An 18769-nucleotide genomic window follows, 5' to 3' on the forward strand; every position below is an offset into this window, starting at 1 on the left:
CAAAAAAATTGAGTCCCGTAAATCTTTTAATCTTAAAATTTTAATCATAATTTTTTGTAAGTTTTTCTTCTTTTTTATTATAAAATATGAATTATAATAATTGATTTAACAAATGTTATTTCTGATGCCAATTTTCTGCTGGGCTGCCAGTCAAATTCATCAAGCTGCTTTGCTCCTCAAGTTAGAATAGCAAGCAAGAAATGGAAAAGTTTCTGACAAGAAAAACATTAACAGAACTGCTGCAAACAAAATATAAGAACTGTGGGAACAAAATAAAATTAGATGTGATTAATATAAAATATATATTTTCTTATAATCAAGATGTTTGAGATGAAATTTTTTTATCTGGTAATAAAGTCATAATATATAATCTGATAATGAATATAATAATTGCTGAATAATGAATAAAAATATAATACCCTATTAAGTAACATATCCTATATTACTTAATAGGATATGTGTGTGTGTGTGTGTGTGTGTGTGTGTGTGTGTGTGTGTGTGTGTGTGTGTGTGTGTGTGTGTGTGTGTGCGTATTAAGAATGAAGTTATTTAGATGACACATCCCCTATCTATCCATCTATAGCTCAGTCTTGTCTTGTTATCGAATTGGTCGTTTCTGATTGGCTAACACGGGAATGACGCATTTTGTATGCGACTCCCAATGTGGAGACTCTTGTTGCTACTTTCGTCATTGGTTCATCTCGTTTAATTAGATATTTAACAGCTTAAACTACTAACTTCCCGTGCGGTTCTGCTGTTAGACGTACTGCGGGCCCAGAACTCTCACCGAGCGGAGGTTTCATCCAACCAGGGGGAGGAAATGCAGGTAAAGGCCGACTGTAGGAAGCTTCCTCAGATCCCCCATGTTCTGCTGCTGTGCCAAGGGAACCTAGCTCTGCAGCTAGCTGCTTCGCCGGGGACTCCGCTCGGTAACACGTGCCGAGCTGAGGCCGGACCGGGCTGACAACCTGCAGGAAAAGCAAATGCTAGCAAAACGTCGGAGGACCGTGTGTTTGTGCTCCTGCGTGGGTCCAATACTGGACACGTGGGCTCCCACAATGCCATGCAGAGCCTCTTGTAGAGCTCAGGCTTTTTAACGCTGTGAGGCGGTAGTATCTCATGTGAAGGATAGGTTCCTTACAGAAAATAGCACCCAGTTTTACAGTGATAATTCAGTTTAATAACATATTTGTTAAATTGTAGAGAAGGTTTATGGGTTAACCATGAATACTAGCAGCAAAGTAAATGAAAAAAAGTACATTAACAAGTTGTTTTTAAAAAGCAACTAAGCACACAATAAAAATATTTTTAATGTTTAATCCTCCCGTACCCCCCCCCCCCCCCAAAAAAAAAAAAAAAAAAAAAACAGCTATGCATGTGCAGCCAGCGGTTGATTTCTTCTTGTTTGCCCTTTCTTCTTTGCAAAATATCTCAATTTTGTCCAGCTGGATTGAGAGTGATTCTGGACACAAGTGTTCCAGTTCTGCCACAGATTTCTAATTGAATTCAGTTTTGGACTTGACTGGACCATTCTAACTCATTAATGTGCTTTGAATGTAAACCACTTCACTGTGCTCACTCTCTAACTTGCATGATGATGGATGGTGAACCAGTCTTTCTGGTCTTGCAGTCTCTGACAGGTTTCCTTTCGAGATTGACCTGCTGAAGAAAAGTGTTTTGTCCACTTCTTCAACTGCTATTCCCAAAACTACAGGTAAAACACAAGTCTAAAAAAGAAAATTGACGTCATCGTTCCCAACTTGTCCTTCTGTTTACTGATTGACCTGATAGAAATTCAACTGGAGAAATCCACTTAAATGGGAGAAAGCCCAGACTGAAGAGTGAAGGAAGATAAGAATCAAGCAAAATTGCAAAGGAAGGCAATGATCAGGCTAAAAAAAATAAAAAGTGGAAACACAGGATTTTTTTTCCTTCTTGGCACTACTTTGATTCAGTCCCAATTAAAAATCCTAATTAAGTCTAATGAGAAGCAAAACATGCCACATGACTTCTGTTGCTAGTCATTGGTGTCAGCTTCTTAGAACTGCAGTTTTCAAACTCTTGAGCTTTTCCTTCACAGAGCAGCCCTCCTCCACCACTCCCACACTTAGTTCCTTCAGACTAGCCAGCATCAGTTAGCAAACATTATAATAGCTGCTACTTAGTGCAACGCTGGTTAAAACGTTGCTAAAGGGTTAATAGAGGAGCGATGTTCTGATGACTTCATGAAGGCTGATGCTTCTCTGTTGCAGAGTTGGCGTGGACACCCAGGAAGACACTCGCGTTACTTCGGCAACCAGCGTCCGCATTCTCCCTGAGATTTGCCGCTTGATCTAGCGAAAGGCGTCGGGACCATGGTGTGAAACGCCGGGAGTCCGTCTATTCCAAACAGGAAGCCAGGGGGTCCAGCTCGGCCGCTGCCCCTCCTCACATGTGTCGCTCTGTCAAACAGAAGGCTTCCCACAGCTGTGCGCTCACATGTGAGCCAACGTGCTTCGGCCTCTGCCAGATGGAGCAAACACGGAGCCGCTGGAGGAAGCCAAAGAGCCTGACCCGGAGACGGACGTTCATGTCGTCCGTCAAGGGCGTGTCCCACCTGTCCAGGCGGGACAAGAGACGCTTGTACTATAAGCTGCAGTTCTGGCTGTGGAGGAAGCGGAGCGAGACGTGCCGCTTCTGGAAGGTCCGGACGCGACGGCGGCGCTGCGGCTCCGGGGTCCGTACCGCCACAGACACTGAACTTTATTTGAAATCACAGAAAACAGTTTTGTTAGAGAACAACGACAACTCGGAAGTAAAATCCCCAGAATCCATGAAAACCCGTCTCGGTCCGGATGCTGAGGGCTCTGGAGAAGTCCGCCAGAACGGGCTGGGCAGCTGGAGCCAATCAGAAAGCGTCTCAGGTTTGTCGGATGCAGGCAGCGTCAGTCAGACCTCACCAACAGCAGCATCGCTGCCCGACAGCGTTGAACCTTCTGGACGACCCAAGAGCCTTCTTCACCCTCTAGAACTTTCCCACACCGTGCGACCTCTGCGGGGCGCCGACGATACCGCACCGTTCAGGTCGCAGATGGGTTCATTACAACACAGTCCTGATCTCCAGCAGAGCGGGAGTGAAAAGACAACATCCTGTCCGAATGAAGCCAATGCTGACGCTCTGACCAGGGAGATCCAAGGTCAGTTCACCGTTCCCCGAGGGGTGGGCGACACGCCGGAAAAACGTATCACAATATATTGAAGATATCGATAATTATTGGTCCGTTTTTTTGTTTAAAATATCTGAAACGCTGCCAAACTGGTGATCTGAGCAGTTACGAGCCGAACATGAAACAGCTCATGTGCAAGTTACTCAAGAGGTTGTTGCTAGGTAACCAAAAAGAGTACGTAAATCCCCACGGTAATAATCAGTGTACCAGAGTAGAATTTTGTGTTTACAGCAGAAGCAGCAGCAGCAGCTGTGGATATTTTTGCTGACTATCTAAAAAATATTAAAAATGAGCTGGGCTGAATATTTAGAATATGACTCCAGGATATTAGAAAATTGTGCAATTATATTATTGTTCAACATGGTAGAAATAATTGTGTTGCATTTATGTTTTATGTAATAAATCCATGTTTCCCTCACTGCTCCACCCAACAACTCGCTGCATATATTGGTGGCATCCAAAGTGAAAATTCGGACTTACTTTGAATTCCAAACAGTCCTTTTTTGGATACTACTTATATTGCTATAATTCGATTTTTGTAACATATTGTGCAGATCAAATTAGTGCAACATTTTTGCACACTTTAAAAAAAGTTCATATAGAATCCTGATCAAATGCATGAAGGTTTTTGATGACAAAAATGTTTAGAAGTTTAGAAGTGGCGGATCCTGCATGTCTGTTAATCACAGCTTTTCTTTTTTTTTTTTTTTTTCCTTCCATCCAGACTTCTTGGAAGTCTTCTACAGGCGATACGGAAGCTTCATCCCGCTCCATAAGAGTGACGTTTTGAGGCATCTGAAGAGGAAGTTCAACTCTGATTTCAGTGACAGGTGAAGGCTTGAACTAACCCAAAGTAGCTGCGTCGTGTTGCTGGATGAGACCCTAAAGTCAGTTTGTTTCTACCTCCTCAGAAAAAGCACCATCTTCTCTGAAGTGGACAAATATCGAACCGCTATCATCCAGGAATCCATCCTGTCTTTCCGAGTCGTCTACAAAAAACACATACTGACTCTGGAGGACTTGTTGACGTTGGCGAATGAGCACTGGCTCAATGACCAGGTTGGCGCCGGACACCACAACAGCTTCGGTTTGTTGTGTAGAGTGTGTGTTGAGCTATGCTAAACCAATGTGTTTTGGGCTGAACTGCAGGTCATGAACATGTACGGAGAGTTGATCATGGAGTCGTCCAATCACAAGGTAACCTACGTTATAGTCACCATTATGAAAAAAGATTGCTTTTATTGAGCAATTACACATAAAAATATTGTATGGTAGGAGGAAACACCACCTACCATAAAACAACCTGCACCTTTAGGTGATTGGTCCACATATAGAATGCAATTCAGATAAAATACCTATAATTCTTTTAACTTATTACCAAATACATTTTCTAGTCTTTGTTTCTGATTAATTTCAGCATGTTTCTTTTGTTTTTTTTTTGTCTCCACTTGAAGGTCCATTTTCTCAACAGTTTCTTCCACCGGCAGCTCATGACCAAAGGATATGATGGTGTGAGGCGTTGGACGAAGCAGGTTGGCTGTAACAAAAAACTGATTCTCATCAAGTAAACTAAAGAAACGTCCAACACCAAGTCAGATGTGGGATATTAATTGATTGGGGATGCAAACAGAAAATGTGGATTCTGCAAATTAAAACATGTAAACAAGACGGACAACCGTCGGAGGAAGCTACAAACCACATTGCTAGTTTTATTTCCTGGGGAGTGTAAATGTCTCCAATCAGACCCAAACAAAAGTGCTGCCAATAAAGATTTGAAGCCGTTTTTGGTACCTTTGGCATCATTGTCCTGTTGGAGGATGAAACCAGCATCTCCATAAAGCTAGCCAGCAGAAGGAAACATGAAGTGTTGTAAAATATCCTGACAGACACTAGATTTTTTGTTGTTGTTGTTCAGTCTATTAGAATAGATTTTCTAACTAATCCATCCCAGTAGAACCATTGATCCAGTCTTCCTGTCTCAGGTGGATTTATTTTCTAAGACTCTTCTTCTGGTGCCCATCCACCTGGAGGTCCACTGGTGTCTGGTTACTGCCGACATTTCCGCCAAGAAAATCTACCTTTACGATTCTCAAGGACATTCACTCCAGAAGGTTGCAAGGGTAATAAAGCTATTATTATTGTTGTTATTATTATTTTTGTTTTATTGATTTATTTTTACAAATTTTCTTCTTACAAGAATGTCTTGGTAGGATTTTTTTGTCAGTTGACTTGGACTGCATCTGGATGTGTTGCTTTGCTTTGAACAGAACATCCTGAAATACTTGATGTCCGAAGCAAAAGAGAAGAAACGAGCTTCATTTCAAGATGGCTGGACGGTGTCATTTGTAGAGGTATGAGAAACTGGACCACGTTCTGTATGTGTGAACACAAGATGTATGATGGAACCAGAGAGAGCAACTTGAGTTTGACATTTTCACTAGAGTTACACTGGAGTCGCAAAAATAAGACTTGAGACCTGACTTGGACTTGGCCCTCAAAGACTTGACTTGACTTGAACTGGGCTCTTAAAGACTTGTAACGTGACTTGGACTTGTCAAAGAACGTCTCTGTTGGAACCTGTTTTAGGAACACTGAGTTGGCTGCTGTTACTGTCCCGCAGAAGTAATCACACCCTTAAAACGTTTTTTTCCATTTTGTCACATTTCAACTACAAGCTTCTATGCCTTTTATTGTAATTTTATGTGACAGACCAAACATTAGTAAGCAATGAAGTAGTCTAAAACTAGTTGGTTAGCATTTGTATTCAATAAAATTGTGAGAAATATGAAAAAGCTCAAGGGGTTAGAATATCTTTTGAAAGGAGCTGCATAAAAGTGTCATATTAATGTGCAGCATTACTGAACAGGTTCAGGAATGCTGTATGTGTATCATGTTCAAGCAGCCTGCAGGGATGTGCTCACAAATCTTTGCTCCACACAGCTATTACTATTGCTGGAGACCTGACATAAAACTTATGATTCACTCACTCCGTGAGGGCAATGCTAGCTATGGCTAACGAGCAGATTCTCATTTTTTACTTGACGCTTTGTCTCCCCCTGCTGTTTTTCACAGGAAATTCCACAACAGACCAACGAGAACGACTGCGGAGTTTTTGTCTTAGAGGTACGTCTTGCTTTGCTAATTGATGCTTTTTAATACTATTTTTCACTAAGACTATTTTCTGTCACAGTAGAAAATAGTACAGTATGTGAAGTAAGTGAAAAATATCAACTTGTTGTCACAATTTTTTTCTCAACTTTTTAAAAGCTTTTTTATTTTCTGTCCTTGTCCAATCTTAAATATTAAAGAATTCTCAGAATATTTAACCTTTTGAAATCCAGTGTATCCAAACTGAGGGGCTCAATAATTTTTTTTTTTTTCTTTTGGAAAACTGTAAATAAATGGCTTCACCTTTGTCGCTAGCTATAGAAATGTTCCGTATTAATCTATCTTCCTGAATTCCGTTCTTAATTTCAGTCAAAAGAGTCCTAATGTTTTTTCCTGCAGTTCACCCCAAAAGACATTGGTTGAAAGCATCTACATAAAAATGTTATGCCTGGAAAGAAGTGAATTTAAAGTCGGATTATCCAGAACAGACATAGTTTAATTTCTGTTACCTTGAGCAGCCTTATTTGGATTTTTTTTTTTCCGATAAAGTTTCCCCTAAGTTTTTTTTTTTCTAAAACTTGGATCTCATTAGACTTCCCAACAATATTTCAGTCTCACTTTCAGCAGTCAACAAATTTTAGTCATTTTTGTTATTGCTTTTTGTCATAAATTTTATTCTGTTCCAGTTTAGAAGAAAAAAACTTACCAAAATGTTTTTTCTCATTCAGAGAGCATTCTGGTTACTTTTTGTTGCTCTACGTGTTCATTATTAATTTTTTTTCTTATTCCTCGTATGTGTTTCATTTTAAGGTTGTTAATTTGTAGCCCGTTACTTAAACACTTTCACTGGAAAATGTGAAACATTTATTATTTGTTTCAGTTTAATACATCGTTTCTTTTTTGTTTGTTTTTTTAACAGTACTCTAGATGCCTGGCTCTGTCGAGACCGTTCCAGTTTTCCCAACAGGACATTCCGAACATACGGAAAAGGATCTATAAGGAACTCTGTGACTGTGAGATTCATGAACTGGACTGATGAGACGATGGTACATGCAGCTTCTCAAGGATTTCTAAAACGAGCAACCTCACCAGTCTGAGGCTGGCCCTCTGTTAGGATTTCCGTCCATCAGGTCTACTGTCAAATCCACAATTCTGGTTGCTCTGCTGTATTTATGTGATCGCTATTTAACCAGAAGTGTAATTTAAGTGAGAAGCATCTCTGAAGTCCACCAGAAAAGCCTTACTCAGTCTATCACGGACTTTTCTGTTTCTATCCAACTGTTAAAACTAGCAGTTTTATGTTTTTAATTTCTGTTTCCGTCATTGTTTAAACAGATACATTTGGTTTAGTCTTTTGTGTTTCAACCGGAAAAAATTATAAAGTTTTGTAAACAACTTGGATGTACTTCACTTTTATTTGATGTTTTCATCTTGTATATTGGGTATACAGTACACATTTCACATAGAACAATCTGAAGTTTATACAAGTTTACATAGTTATATGTGAATATGTTGTGCTAGCTTCACATGTGACTGTCTCTGAACTTCAGACCACAGCAGACACAAGGTGGACAATTAAGGCACACACAGAGTTCTCTGTCTGAGAACCAGACCTGAAGAACACCAGAAAACATGGAAGAAGACTTTTCTATTACAGACTGTAAGTTAGTTTCATACATAGGTTCTTTGTAAGTCAGAAAAAAAAATGCATCGTCAGAGGCTTTTAACAATTTTGTATGGGTGCAAATCAGACATAAGGAAAAATACGGGTGTCCATTCAAATAAAAAGTGGTTCCTCCAACCTGTGTGCTGGACAGGGGCAACTCAATTTACTACAACACTGTTTTTTTTTTAAAGTGGGAGGCCCTCCAGGGGGCGCTAAAAACTGGAGCCTATCCATCCATTTTCTTTACACGTCCCTTTGTGGGGTCTGGATGGGTGCTGGTGAAAAACAAGTCAAGCTAAAAAATGAAATACAATTTCTACTATTTTTAAATCTTCCAAACAAATGTTTTTTCAATTATTATTATAAAACATAAATTGAAATAGTTTATGTTCTTTGCCATGCCCATCTCTGATTGGCTGACAGTCAAACGCATCGAGCTGCTTTGCTCATTAAGCTAGCGTATTAGCAATCGTGGAATGGACGAGTTTCTGACAAGAAAAAGACCGAAGGAACCGTCCAGCAGCCCTGCTGTGGACGACACTGCTACAAAACCCCCTAAGAACAAATGGCCAACTTTGAGCCACTTTGAGGCAGCGTTTATGCAAAGCAAATGATTACATTTGAATAGAGAATAAAAGCAAGTAAAACATAAGTATGTTTATTTTGTAGCATTGTCTCTGGATTTCAAGAAGCTAATGCTATTTTGGGGCGGGGTCCTGAAATATGATGGACTTAACAAATGAGTGTTTTTAATTCAACTGAAGTTAACTTAATGCAGAAAAATTACTCAAAGAAGAATGGTGAATTTTACAGAGCCTGTCTGGTGACATGGAAAAAAAACAACTTGCATCCACAGAAATAAATTCTTGGACCTAGCAGGTCTTTGATGTTTATAATGTATATTATTCTTGAATTGAATTACAATTTTGACCTCAGTACACGTGAACTAGAAGTTCATATCCAATTCAAAATTCAATTTAAAAATATTTATTTCAGAAGGAATTTAAACGTTGTGACTCTTATCATCCTGGTATCTTCAACATGTTGTCATGGTCATGTCATGTGATGATGTGGGCAGGAAGGATCTCTGGTAGCAGTCAGTCATGCAACAAATCTGAATTGATCTTTGACAGTATAACAGTCTCAAGACTGTCATGACATGCTAACAGATCAATATCCAATACAGCAGAGACAAAATTCCACATCAACATGTCCTGGATGATGCAAGCAATTGTTTGCAAGCACTACTAGTCCACCTCATTTGCTTTTGCCACTTCTGTTTGCTAGTACGCTATCTTATCATTAAGCAAAGCAGCTCGATGCATTTGACTGTCTGGCCTTATGTTGGAAAGCTGGGCAGAGAGATGTTGGAGTTGGGGATATGATTGATGGTAGAGATGATAGATGACTTGAACTTCCTCCTTCTCTCTCTACATCCACGTAGCCTCCTATTCAACTCCTCTAGGATTTGAGGTCGTAGTTCAGGTATTATTTGAGTTTTTGAGATGCTTATCGATTGTCAAAAACAAATTCTTCTCGATACGGTTATGCATCATAGCAACTGTCCAAAGACATAATGCCTCAACCAAAAACATAATGAACAAAGCTACATAAAGAACGGGTGTATATAAATGATCGACCATCTACATGAAGTTTGGTTCATTTGGTTTCGTCTATTCGTTGACGTGGAACCCCCACTCGATCTCTGGCTCGTCGTCGAGGCGAATGACGAGGTAGGACACAAGTTGGAAGAGGTTCTGCCACAGGCCTAAGAACAGGTACATGTAGAAGTCGCTGACGTCCATTTGGCAGTACACACCCGAGTAGTTCATGTCGCACACGCACTCGAAGCTGTTCACGTAGTTGATGCAGAAGCCTCCATTCATACACGGGTCTGAGGCACATTCATCTATATCTTTCTCACACCTGAAATGATACAAAAAATATTTGTTTAAAAACAAATGCACGCTAACCATGATTGACCAGAAAATATCGTACGTGGAAATAAGGACATTTAGTAGTATTTAGGATGTCTGCTAACATTTAGAAAGAACAAAAGGAATTTAGAAATATGTATGAAAAAATTAATTTAGTTTTATTTGGTTAAGCGGCTTTCCTTCAGTGTTCCAAGACAAACATCATTTTGCGTGTCCTACCATTGACCGGTGAATCCAGGCAGGCAGTAGCAGGTGTTCTCAGCTTCAGAGCAGTTTCCTCCATTAAAGCAGCTGTAGTTCCATCTTGTGCCCACGCAGAAAGAGGCAGGCAACTGAGGAAGTCTAGGCAGATGCACATATAGTGTCAGCTTCCTTTTTAGTACTTGCATGGCTTTAGGATTTATCTTGTGCGAAGAAGCACTCACGGATCTGTCTCTATGTACCACGGAGTTTCAGGGATTTTAACACTGAAAGAGATAAACTGTGAGTCAGTACAGCTTGGTAAAATGTTTTAGCAATTGCTTAAATATCATGAGTCTTTCTATAAATCAGCATAAATGGAAAAATTAGAAACAGTGTGACGGCAGTTTTATATTCATCGCGTAAAACTTACTCGCAGAAACGTCCTGTCATGTTCCGAGGACACAGACACGTGTAGCTCTGGAAGCCTTTCAGGCAGGTGGCGCCATGGTTGCAGCTGCTGTTTTCACACAAATCCATTTCTACCTCGCATTGTTCACCGGTGAAGCCCAGCTCACACTCACACTTATAGCCCTCGGAGAGGTTAGTACAGTTACCGTATACACATGGGTGGGAGTTGCAGGTGTCTGTCTGGTCTTGGCATACTGATCCTGTCCATTCAAAGGGGCAGGTGCATCGATGCTGATCGAACAGGTCCTCACACATACCCCCATTCTGGCATGGGTTTGGGGCACACACAGTGGCTCCCCAGCATCCGTACTGTGGTGAATTATTGCTGTTGCCCCTCACAAACTGCTCCTCCTGAGGTCTGGGGAGGTTCAGTTCTGTCTCCAAATGGAATGGTAAACGAAGACCCCCAATCTCCACTGGACCTAGACATCCTGAAAAGGTCAGTCCAGATTCCTGGCTTAGGCCACCCAGGAAAATGTCTGCTCCATCCCTGAGAAAGTTCAAGTCCCCAGCCGCTGCTTTGGAAACACTGATGTACTCTTTGTGTTCGTCTACATCCATGATCCACCTGGATGTTGGGATCTGTCTCTCCTTGCTGATTGATACAAAGTGCCACTCACCATCACTGAGTGGAGCCAGGCTTTGTGCTGTCACTTTCAGAGAGTCGTTATCAGCCCCACCCAGAAACTCCATAACCAAATGAGAGTCAAGGAGAGAGACCGTTATGTGATTGGACTCTCTCTGAGCATGAAGCAAAACGGCCTCTGACTGCCTAGTGCGGAAGCTGAGGGAGAGACTGGAGAGGTTGGACTTAATCTTCCTGTTGCTGTGATACCACAAAATGCTGTTGTCGAGCCGGAACGTCACATTGGACAAACCTATGGCATGCAAACAGAGAACACTGCTGATGATGCCTTATTTGGTTGAAACACTTGAGTCTGATACACCAAAAGCAGAGTGCCCAAGTCCAGTCATTGAGAGTTACCACACTGCAAACTTTAGATGCGTCCCTTCTCTAACACACTTAGATCAAATGAGTGACTTGCAAGTCACTCATTTAACGTGTGCAGAGCTGAGTTACTGCTGGTGACAGAATTCAGCTGTTTGATTCAGGTGTGTTGAAGCAGGGATGCTTCGCCACTGTCATACTACCCCAGGTCAGCTGCAGCTACAATCCTGTAACTTGCCACATCACTTAGTGAATGGGTTAATGTCTGAATGTAATGTGACGTGCTTTAATATCCTCTGGTCTTGATAAAGCGCTATACAAGAACAGCCCACTTAGCTAGGATGGAGGGTCTCGAGGACTGGACTTGGGTACCCCTGACTAAAAAAACAAATTAGTCAAATTATACTTTTATTGCACCAATGAGACATCCCAAGGTGTTCCATACAAAAACATGTATGCACTATACAAGTAATGAGAGGCTGGTTATTTTTCAGAGAAATGAGTCTTTATGCCCAAAACCCAAATGAAGAGCTATAATAGATTTTCTGAAGTATTGTGATCAGCACCTTCCTCCTTTTCTCATCAATAACATGTGACCAAGAAATCTCGTCATCACATACTACCACAAGCATGTGCCAGTAGACCTAATCCGACCAGGGATTACTGTGTCTTAGGGGAATTCTGCATGGGTAACTCTGTTCCCTCCTGCAATTAGCCACATGGTAATAAGTCTATGAGTCCTGCTTGGCATAAGGAATAGAAATTCTGGCTGTATGTGTAATGTAATAAAAAAAAAGGTTGTATTGGCTATAGTGATCTCTATTTGATAGTGAATTGACAGGAAAGTGGGTAATGAAAGAAGTACATGCAGAAAAGGTCACCAGAAATTGAACCTGCGACAGCCACGTTGAGGACTAAGGCCTCATTATGTGGGTTGTGCTCCCTGTGCCACCGCAGCACCCCATGCAATGGAATTATTAAGACTTCTTGATCTTTGTACCTGCATTGTAACACTTATGTTGTAACAGGTAATATTTGAGGAAAGGGTACTTACACTCAAAGCCTTGGGAGAAGGGCTGACAGATGGTCGTAACAGGGCAGGGAGACAGCTCACACCATTTCACCTCCTCACACCTTTGCCCTGCTGTGTAGGGGGGACAGCTGCAGATAAAATCATCCCACATGGAGTAACACTCCCCTCCATTGAGACAAGGGTTAGCCTGATGAGTGAAAGACAGAAATGAGATTACAAGGCTGGTTCATTTTGCGCAGACGTTGCAAGCATGGCTTTTATCTTACAGCACAAGCGTTGTCACTGCTGCATCCTTCTGATACGCCCACAAGCTTCTCCAGGTTGTACGACTCCACAGGAGTTGCTACTGGATAGAACTGCAGGCGCTTACTGTTAATCCTCAGATCTTGGACGCATCCCTTGAAGTAGCCACCAAATGAAGCCGAGGCCCTTGAATCTGGTAGACCTCCAACAAAGACCAAATCACCAGGATGTGCTTGGACTCGCCTGATGGTCATAGAGCCCTGGATTTGAGTTGACAGGAACAAAGTGGCTGCAATTCCTTCCAGCTTCACAGCTACCAGGTGGAAGTGGCCATTGTTGACAGTGTTCTGACCGACAAGAGTCTCAAAGTTGTTGACCTGAACTTTGACCCTGCCCTCCACCAGCCATAGGCGAAGATACTGGCTGGTGGTATTGGCCAGGATGAGAAGCAGACCACTGGACTGTCTGGTGCGAATGAACATGGATATAACTACAGAATCCCCTGGATCGTTTTCTAACGAGAACATGGCGTAGCTCTCAAGGTCTTTGTTTCCAAACCTGCCAGTGATGTACTCTGTGATGAAGGAATGAACAGAGAGAAATGGGCATCAAAGGAAACCCAATACAAAGCATAAATGATAAACAATACACTGTCATTCAATTACAGGGTTGTGTGTATCAGGTGCTAAAATGCTCAACAAATGTCAAACTTCTATTGCTGATTTTAAAAACTGCCATGCGATGTGGTTGTGTAACTTGGATCAGCTTTAGCAGCAATACCTTGAAATTGTTTCCTGTCTGAATTTATCAGTCTCTTACTTTGCTGTGCAGAAGTTTCTCTGATGTTCAGATTTGCTGTTATGCGATCTTCAGTACCTCACCAATATACTTGTTGGTCACGTTTACACTCAGTTGCTCAGTTTGGCTTCCAAAGTCTGACAAATCAGTCCAAAGTCTGATTTGTCCAAAGGACATTAGTCTAGAATTCTTGTGACTCTTTTTTTTTAACAAGGAGAAGCTTGGTAGCTTTTTTAAACAAGACATACCTCAGTCATTGTCTGACTACGCTTTCAACATCAGCAAACTAACTAGGGCCTAAATCTAAGATAACATTTTTGGATTTGATTTGGAGGTTCTCTGATTGATTAGATTGGGATTAATTTGTGGGGTCCTCCATTTTTTCAGAAATTTTAAAATGTATGTTAGCTAAACAAAGCTATCAGTTGCTGATGACATTATTCATGGCTTCACTTAGGTAATTTGCTGACAGTTATGTTTGACAGTGAAATGACACACATATAATAATGACATTTCTTAACTTGCTCTTTAAAGAAGACACCTTGGCGTGTTCCAGACGTTTAAGACTCCCTGATCTGGCAAGCTGAGAGCATTCCAGGTCAATTAGTGAAAGCCACGTTTTTTTAATCCATGCTGCAGGTGTAGGTATATAGTTTCTAATTTGACATCTGTTTGACTGGACTTTGGGCTATTTCCATTTACCCAATAAGCTCCTTTAAAATTTGCTGTCTGACTTTACCCCGGTGAGTGGCTCTCTTTAAAGCGATCCATTGAGACTTCTTGATTTGACACCTAATAAGACTGGACTTAACCTTTACCTGCTTTAACAGCCTCTGGTAATTCTGCTTACAGTTGGGTCATTACAAAAGGTGAGCATACCGGAGTCACATGCACACACCGTCAAATAAATGAATAAAATAAATGAATAAAATAAATGAATGATTTGTCAAATAAAAATACAAATCCAGAGGCAACGGGAAAGTCTTCAATAATTGACTGAAACATTGTGTTGTGTTTTGTAGAAATAGTTGAAGTTTTGTCTCATTACAACCATTTTATTTGATACCAGGGCTCTGCAACTCCAGTCCTACAAAATTTGGATGCATCACCGCTCCAACACACCTGAATCAAAAGGCTAATTTACCTCTTTGGTATGTCAGCTAGTTTTGCAAAGGTCTGAAAACCTTTCACTAGATTGAGGTGTGTTGGAGTACAGATGCATCCAAAAGCTGCAGCACAATGGCACCCAATGACTGGAGTCCCCTAAAATAAACCAACAATAAAGAGCACACAATAGTGAATTGGAATCATGTATGAACAATCATACATGGTTTTTAATCCACCATCTTGGTGTACTCGCCAAGATGTGGGAGTGCACTTAATTGAACAGAAATTATGGGGAACACTAATCAGACCTCAAGGTTGAAGAATCTGTACACAAGAACAATAAAGGCCCCGACATGCAATAACAATATTTAGATCAAAGCATATTCACATGAATGGCCCGGTCAAAGTCCAATTGAGAATCTCTGGTGAGGCTTGAACGTTTATATTCACAGGCACTCTCCAGATGTGTAAAGCTGAGAGACACATACCCCGAAAAGATGGTCGTACAAAACACTGAATCTCAAATTTGTATTGAAAATAACATATGTATTAACCCATTTGTCATTTTCCTTCCACAGTTATTCACTACTTTGTGCTGCTCTGTCACCTAAGAATCCTAAACAATAAACTGAATAAGAAGTTGTGGGTATAATGTGATAGCAAACAGAAAAGTTCAAAGGATGTGAAGACTACTGAAAGGCACTGAGTGGAGTGTGTGTGTGTGTGTGTGTGTGTGTGTGTTTTTTTTTTTTTACCCTCTGCACAGTCGTCTCCTTCATACGGCCTGTGGCATTCACAGCCGTACCTCCTCCAGCCCTGGCTCACACACCGCCCTCTGTTCTGACACGGGCTCTCCTCACACTTGTCTCTGTCACTGCATCCAGCTACGATGTTCGCCTGGACGTCTGAATCTTTTGGCACGTCATCGGGCAGCACCAGTCGTGAATCTACTAAAACATCCCTAAAGCAGCCCAGAAAGGCTGGTGGATCCTCTGCTCTGTCCTCCACTCTACCTGAAGCCCCGTTCCACCCGATGGCTCCAACAAAGAGGTTTTGTCGAACAGCTGCTGGCTCCGGCAGAGTGGCAGCTTGATCCATCGGCTGGACTTCGACACCTGAGTCTCTGGTGCAGCTCACCTCACTGCAGAGCAACCTGATGAGACTGACCACACCACCCAGAGATGCTTCAACTGTGTGCCACTTGTTGTTGGACAAATACTCTGGGAGTTCTTGAACCAGAGTGCTGGTGCCTTGATCTCTCAAGCTGAGGAGGCACAGATGTCCATCCATCAGCTCGATGGTGAGGAGCAAGTTATCCACTCTACGTTGAAAAAGAGTGCCTGTTGGGTTCTCTGTTCTAAAGCTGAAGGTCACATTAAGGGGAGCTTCTGGGTCCAGTTGCTTGGTGTCGATATACATATAACCCCGCGACTCAAATGAGAATGTGGTGGAGGTCTGGCATTTTGGCCCGGTGTAACCTGGAAGGCAGATGCACGTGCCGGTGTGTTTGTTGTTCGAAAATGTGGGAGAACATATTCCTCCATTCTCACACTGGCTTTTATCACAGCCCGAAAGGGGAATTGTACAGTTCTCTCCACCATACAGGCGTCCATTTTGGCTCTGCTGCGAACAAAGGCAACGGAATCCTCCTGAGTGGCTTTCACATAGTCCGCCATTTTGACACGGCTGCTGTTCGCATCCACCAAAGTCCTCACTGTAAAGCGTTCCTTTAGAAATAAAAAATAAACAAAAGACAAATCAATCTCTATGTTCATATAAACAAGACCGTATTTACACGGATGTAGATTCCTGGGCTGGAGACAGTTTTAGTGCCCTACCCATTAAAGAAAAATTATTTTACTAATGCAAATTACAGCATATTAATATGTGGTCCTGTCAGCTAGAAACTGATTCATGGTAGGCTTAATATGTCCTCTGATATGTTGTTCCCCCCAAAATTTACATTAACTTCACAATTTTCAAATACTTGAGTATTTTTTATAATCTTAATATGTGCATGCAACTCACCTCATATAGGCCTATTAGTATTATATAAAGTACAATGTTTGAAAAATATGCATTTGCTAAAAAAAAAAAAAGAAAACAGAAATTTTTGGGTGTCCCGTAAAATCAGGTCCTACCTGTGGAAGCCCTTTGTGAATGCACTTTATTTTGACATGATATGGTAGACCAAAACAAAAAAGTGCCTAATTGTGAAGTGGAATAAACAGTACTCATAATTTTCCATGGTTTTTGCCATTCAAAATCTGAAAAGAAGCAACATGCATTTCTATTCCGTCTCCTTCAAACTGCAAAAGAAAAAGAAAAAATCCGGTGCACTCAGTTAAGAAAACAAAACAATATGGTACAACTGTAAACCTCCTAAGATCAGCCACCTTTAACTGAGAGAGCAGTCATCAGAGAAGCAGCCAAGAGGCCCATAGTCACTCTAGAGACGTTGCAGAGATTCTCAACTCTGGAGAGAGAATCTGTTCACAGGACAACTAGAAGTTGTGCAATCCAAAAAACTGGCCTTTATGAAGGAGTGTCAAGAGGTAAATCAGTGTTGAAAGAAAGTAGGAAGTTGCTTAAGGTTTCCCATAAGCAAAGTGGTGGACACAGCAAACATGGAAGTCAATACAATAAAAAATGTAACTTTTCAGCATTCATATAAAATGTCTTGTCTCGTTCACTTTGAGTGTACCATTCTTGCTGAAAGGATGGTTGTCTTCCCCAGACGCAGGGAAGATCATCTGAGTTACTGGGAAGATGGACAAAAGCTAAATACAATCCTGGGAGAAAACCTACTAGAGGATGCAAAAGACTAGAAACTGGGGTAGAGATTCTAGCAGGACCATAGCTACCAGGTTCAGGTATTCATATTTTTGAATGGCCCAGTCAAAGTCAAGACCACTACAAGATCCCATTGCAAAACTTTTACACATAGTCAAAAATACACAAATACAAATTCAGGCCAAATGACAATGAAACAAAACAATTTACTACTTCCTTAATCTGACACACCTGTTCAGGTAAAAAACATGACACTGATAATTAATCATCTCTGATCATAAATCATTTAACATTACCTGCAGATAGCAACACAAGGATCCACACACGCATGTTGAATCTCAAAATTGTTCTTTGCAAGTCCTCCAGATTGTTAAATGTTGGCCAGTATCTTCATTTTAGATCTTACTGGAGAACACGTGTGTGTGGAGCTCCATCGTCTTCACCCCGGCTTCTCTTAATGCATGTGTGTGTTAACTGAAATGCTTGGATCGCTGCATGTTAGATAGAAGAGATTAAGCTAATGCACTTATGTAGTCTTACATGTTAAACGTGTTGGAGAGGGGAGGGGCGCATCGGAGCCGGCTAATTCCAGCACCTCCACGGGTCAAACACAACCAAAATGTGCTGTTATGTAAGTGACGCTGACCGGATTTCAAAGTTGTGGTCCGAAAGCACCTCAAAGTCCTTGTTTTAATACACAAGATTTTGTGCATTTATCATAAAGATCGATACTATATAATATACTATATATGTCAGACAAAGGTTATAATACAAACTTCCAGGAACATGTTATTAATGTCATCAAGAACTATATGTAAGGAAAACTCTCAGGTCATAGTTCTACTCCATTGATAAAGAGAACGTTTTCTGAATAAAAAATTACCTATCAAAATTTTACTAGGAGTGATTAAAACTAAAATAAATATTTAGCAAAGTTTATTACTCTCATGAGTTTAAAGAAAGGACATTCAGACAATTTCCTTAGCTGTAATACTAATATTTAATAATTAATTTGTGTGGCCCTGCAATAAATCGACCACCTGTCATGGATGGATGGATGGATGGATGGATGGATGGATGGATGGATGGATGAATATCCAACATTAATTATTCTTCTCAGGGAAGAAGGGGAAAAGATTCTGAATAAGAAATTGACATAATATCATCTAAGTTTAGTTGTGCTGACAATAAACCAATCTGAGTTTAGTTACTGAAAATGAACCAACAATTTTACCACAGTTAACTCGTTATTTAACATAAGGGGTGGTGATATAAAGC

The 18769-nt window shown here is 41.0% G+C and overlaps 2 protein-coding genes across 3 annotated transcripts; one reads left to right on the plus strand and one right to left on the minus strand.

Annotated features, from left to right (window-relative positions):
• Positions 1-568: 568 nt before the first annotated feature.
• On the plus strand, positions 569-8115 carry LOC103479049 (SUMO specific peptidase 5). Of its 2 annotated transcripts, XM_008433259.3 has the most exons (11): positions 569-826; positions 1631-1714; positions 2253-3176; positions 3931-4036; positions 4118-4265; positions 4356-4403; positions 4661-4738; positions 5189-5326; positions 5474-5557; positions 6279-6329; positions 7234-8115. In XM_008433259.3, the coding sequence occupies exons 3-11, from the start codon at positions 2432-2434 to the stop codon at positions 7348-7350; spliced, it is 1515 nt and encodes a 504-aa protein (XP_008431481.2). In that variant the 5' UTR covers positions 569-826; positions 1631-1714; positions 2253-2431; the 3' UTR covers positions 7351-8115. The 2 variants fall into 2 exon arrangements, with proteins under 2 accessions (XP_008431481.2, XP_008431480.2); XM_008433258.3 differs by lacking the exon at positions 1631-1714.
• Positions 7705-18115, minus strand: LOC103479050 (protein crumbs homolog 1-like). The gene is made up of 8 exons (XM_008433260.3): positions 17788-18115; positions 15454-16425; positions 12817-13367; positions 12572-12737; positions 10531-11446; positions 10343-10384; positions 10137-10259; positions 7705-9906 (listed from the first exon to the last, which is right to left on the minus strand). Exons 1-8 carry the CDS (start codon positions 17819-17821, stop codon positions 9654-9656), a joined length of 3057 nt encoding a protein of 1018 aa, XP_008431482.1. The 5' UTR covers positions 17822-18115; the 3' UTR covers positions 7705-9653.
• Positions 18116-18769: the final 654 nt, after the last annotated feature.

The sequence above is a fragment of the Poecilia reticulata genome, chromosome 17 (assembly GCF_904066995.2).
Source record: "Poecilia reticulata chromosome 17, P_reticulata-male-v2, whole genome shotgun sequence".
In the NCBI taxonomy this organism is placed as follows: domain Eukaryota; kingdom Metazoa; phylum Chordata; class Actinopteri; order Cyprinodontiformes; family Poeciliidae; genus Poecilia; species Poecilia reticulata.

Excerpts from the sequence above, each read along its gene's own strand:
- LOC103479049 (XM_008433259.3), top strand. The coding sequence starts at position 2,432 with ATGTGTCGCTCTGTCAAACAGAAGGCTTCCCACAGCTGTGCGCTCACA. Across the intron at positions 4,404-4,660 it reads TGGAGTCGTCCAATCACAAG|GTCCATTTTCTCAACAGTTT; the intron begins GTAACCTACGTT and ends CTCCACTTGAAG. Across the intron at positions 5,327-5,473 it reads CACTCCAGAAGGTTGCAAGG|AACATCCTGAAATACTTGAT; the intron begins GTAATAAAGCTA and ends TGCTTTGAACAG.
- LOC103479050 (XM_008433260.3), bottom strand. The coding sequence starts at position 17,821 with ATGCGTGTGTGGATCCTTGTGTTGCTATCTGCAG. Across the intron at positions 13,368-15,453 it reads AGGAGACGACTGTGCAGAGG|AGTACATCACTGGCAGGTTT; the intron begins GTAAAAAAAAAA and ends CCTTCATCACAG. Across the intron at positions 12,738-12,816 it reads GCAGTGACAACGCTTGTGCT|GCTAACCCTTGTCTCAATGG; the intron begins GTAAGATAAAAG and ends TTCACTCATCAG.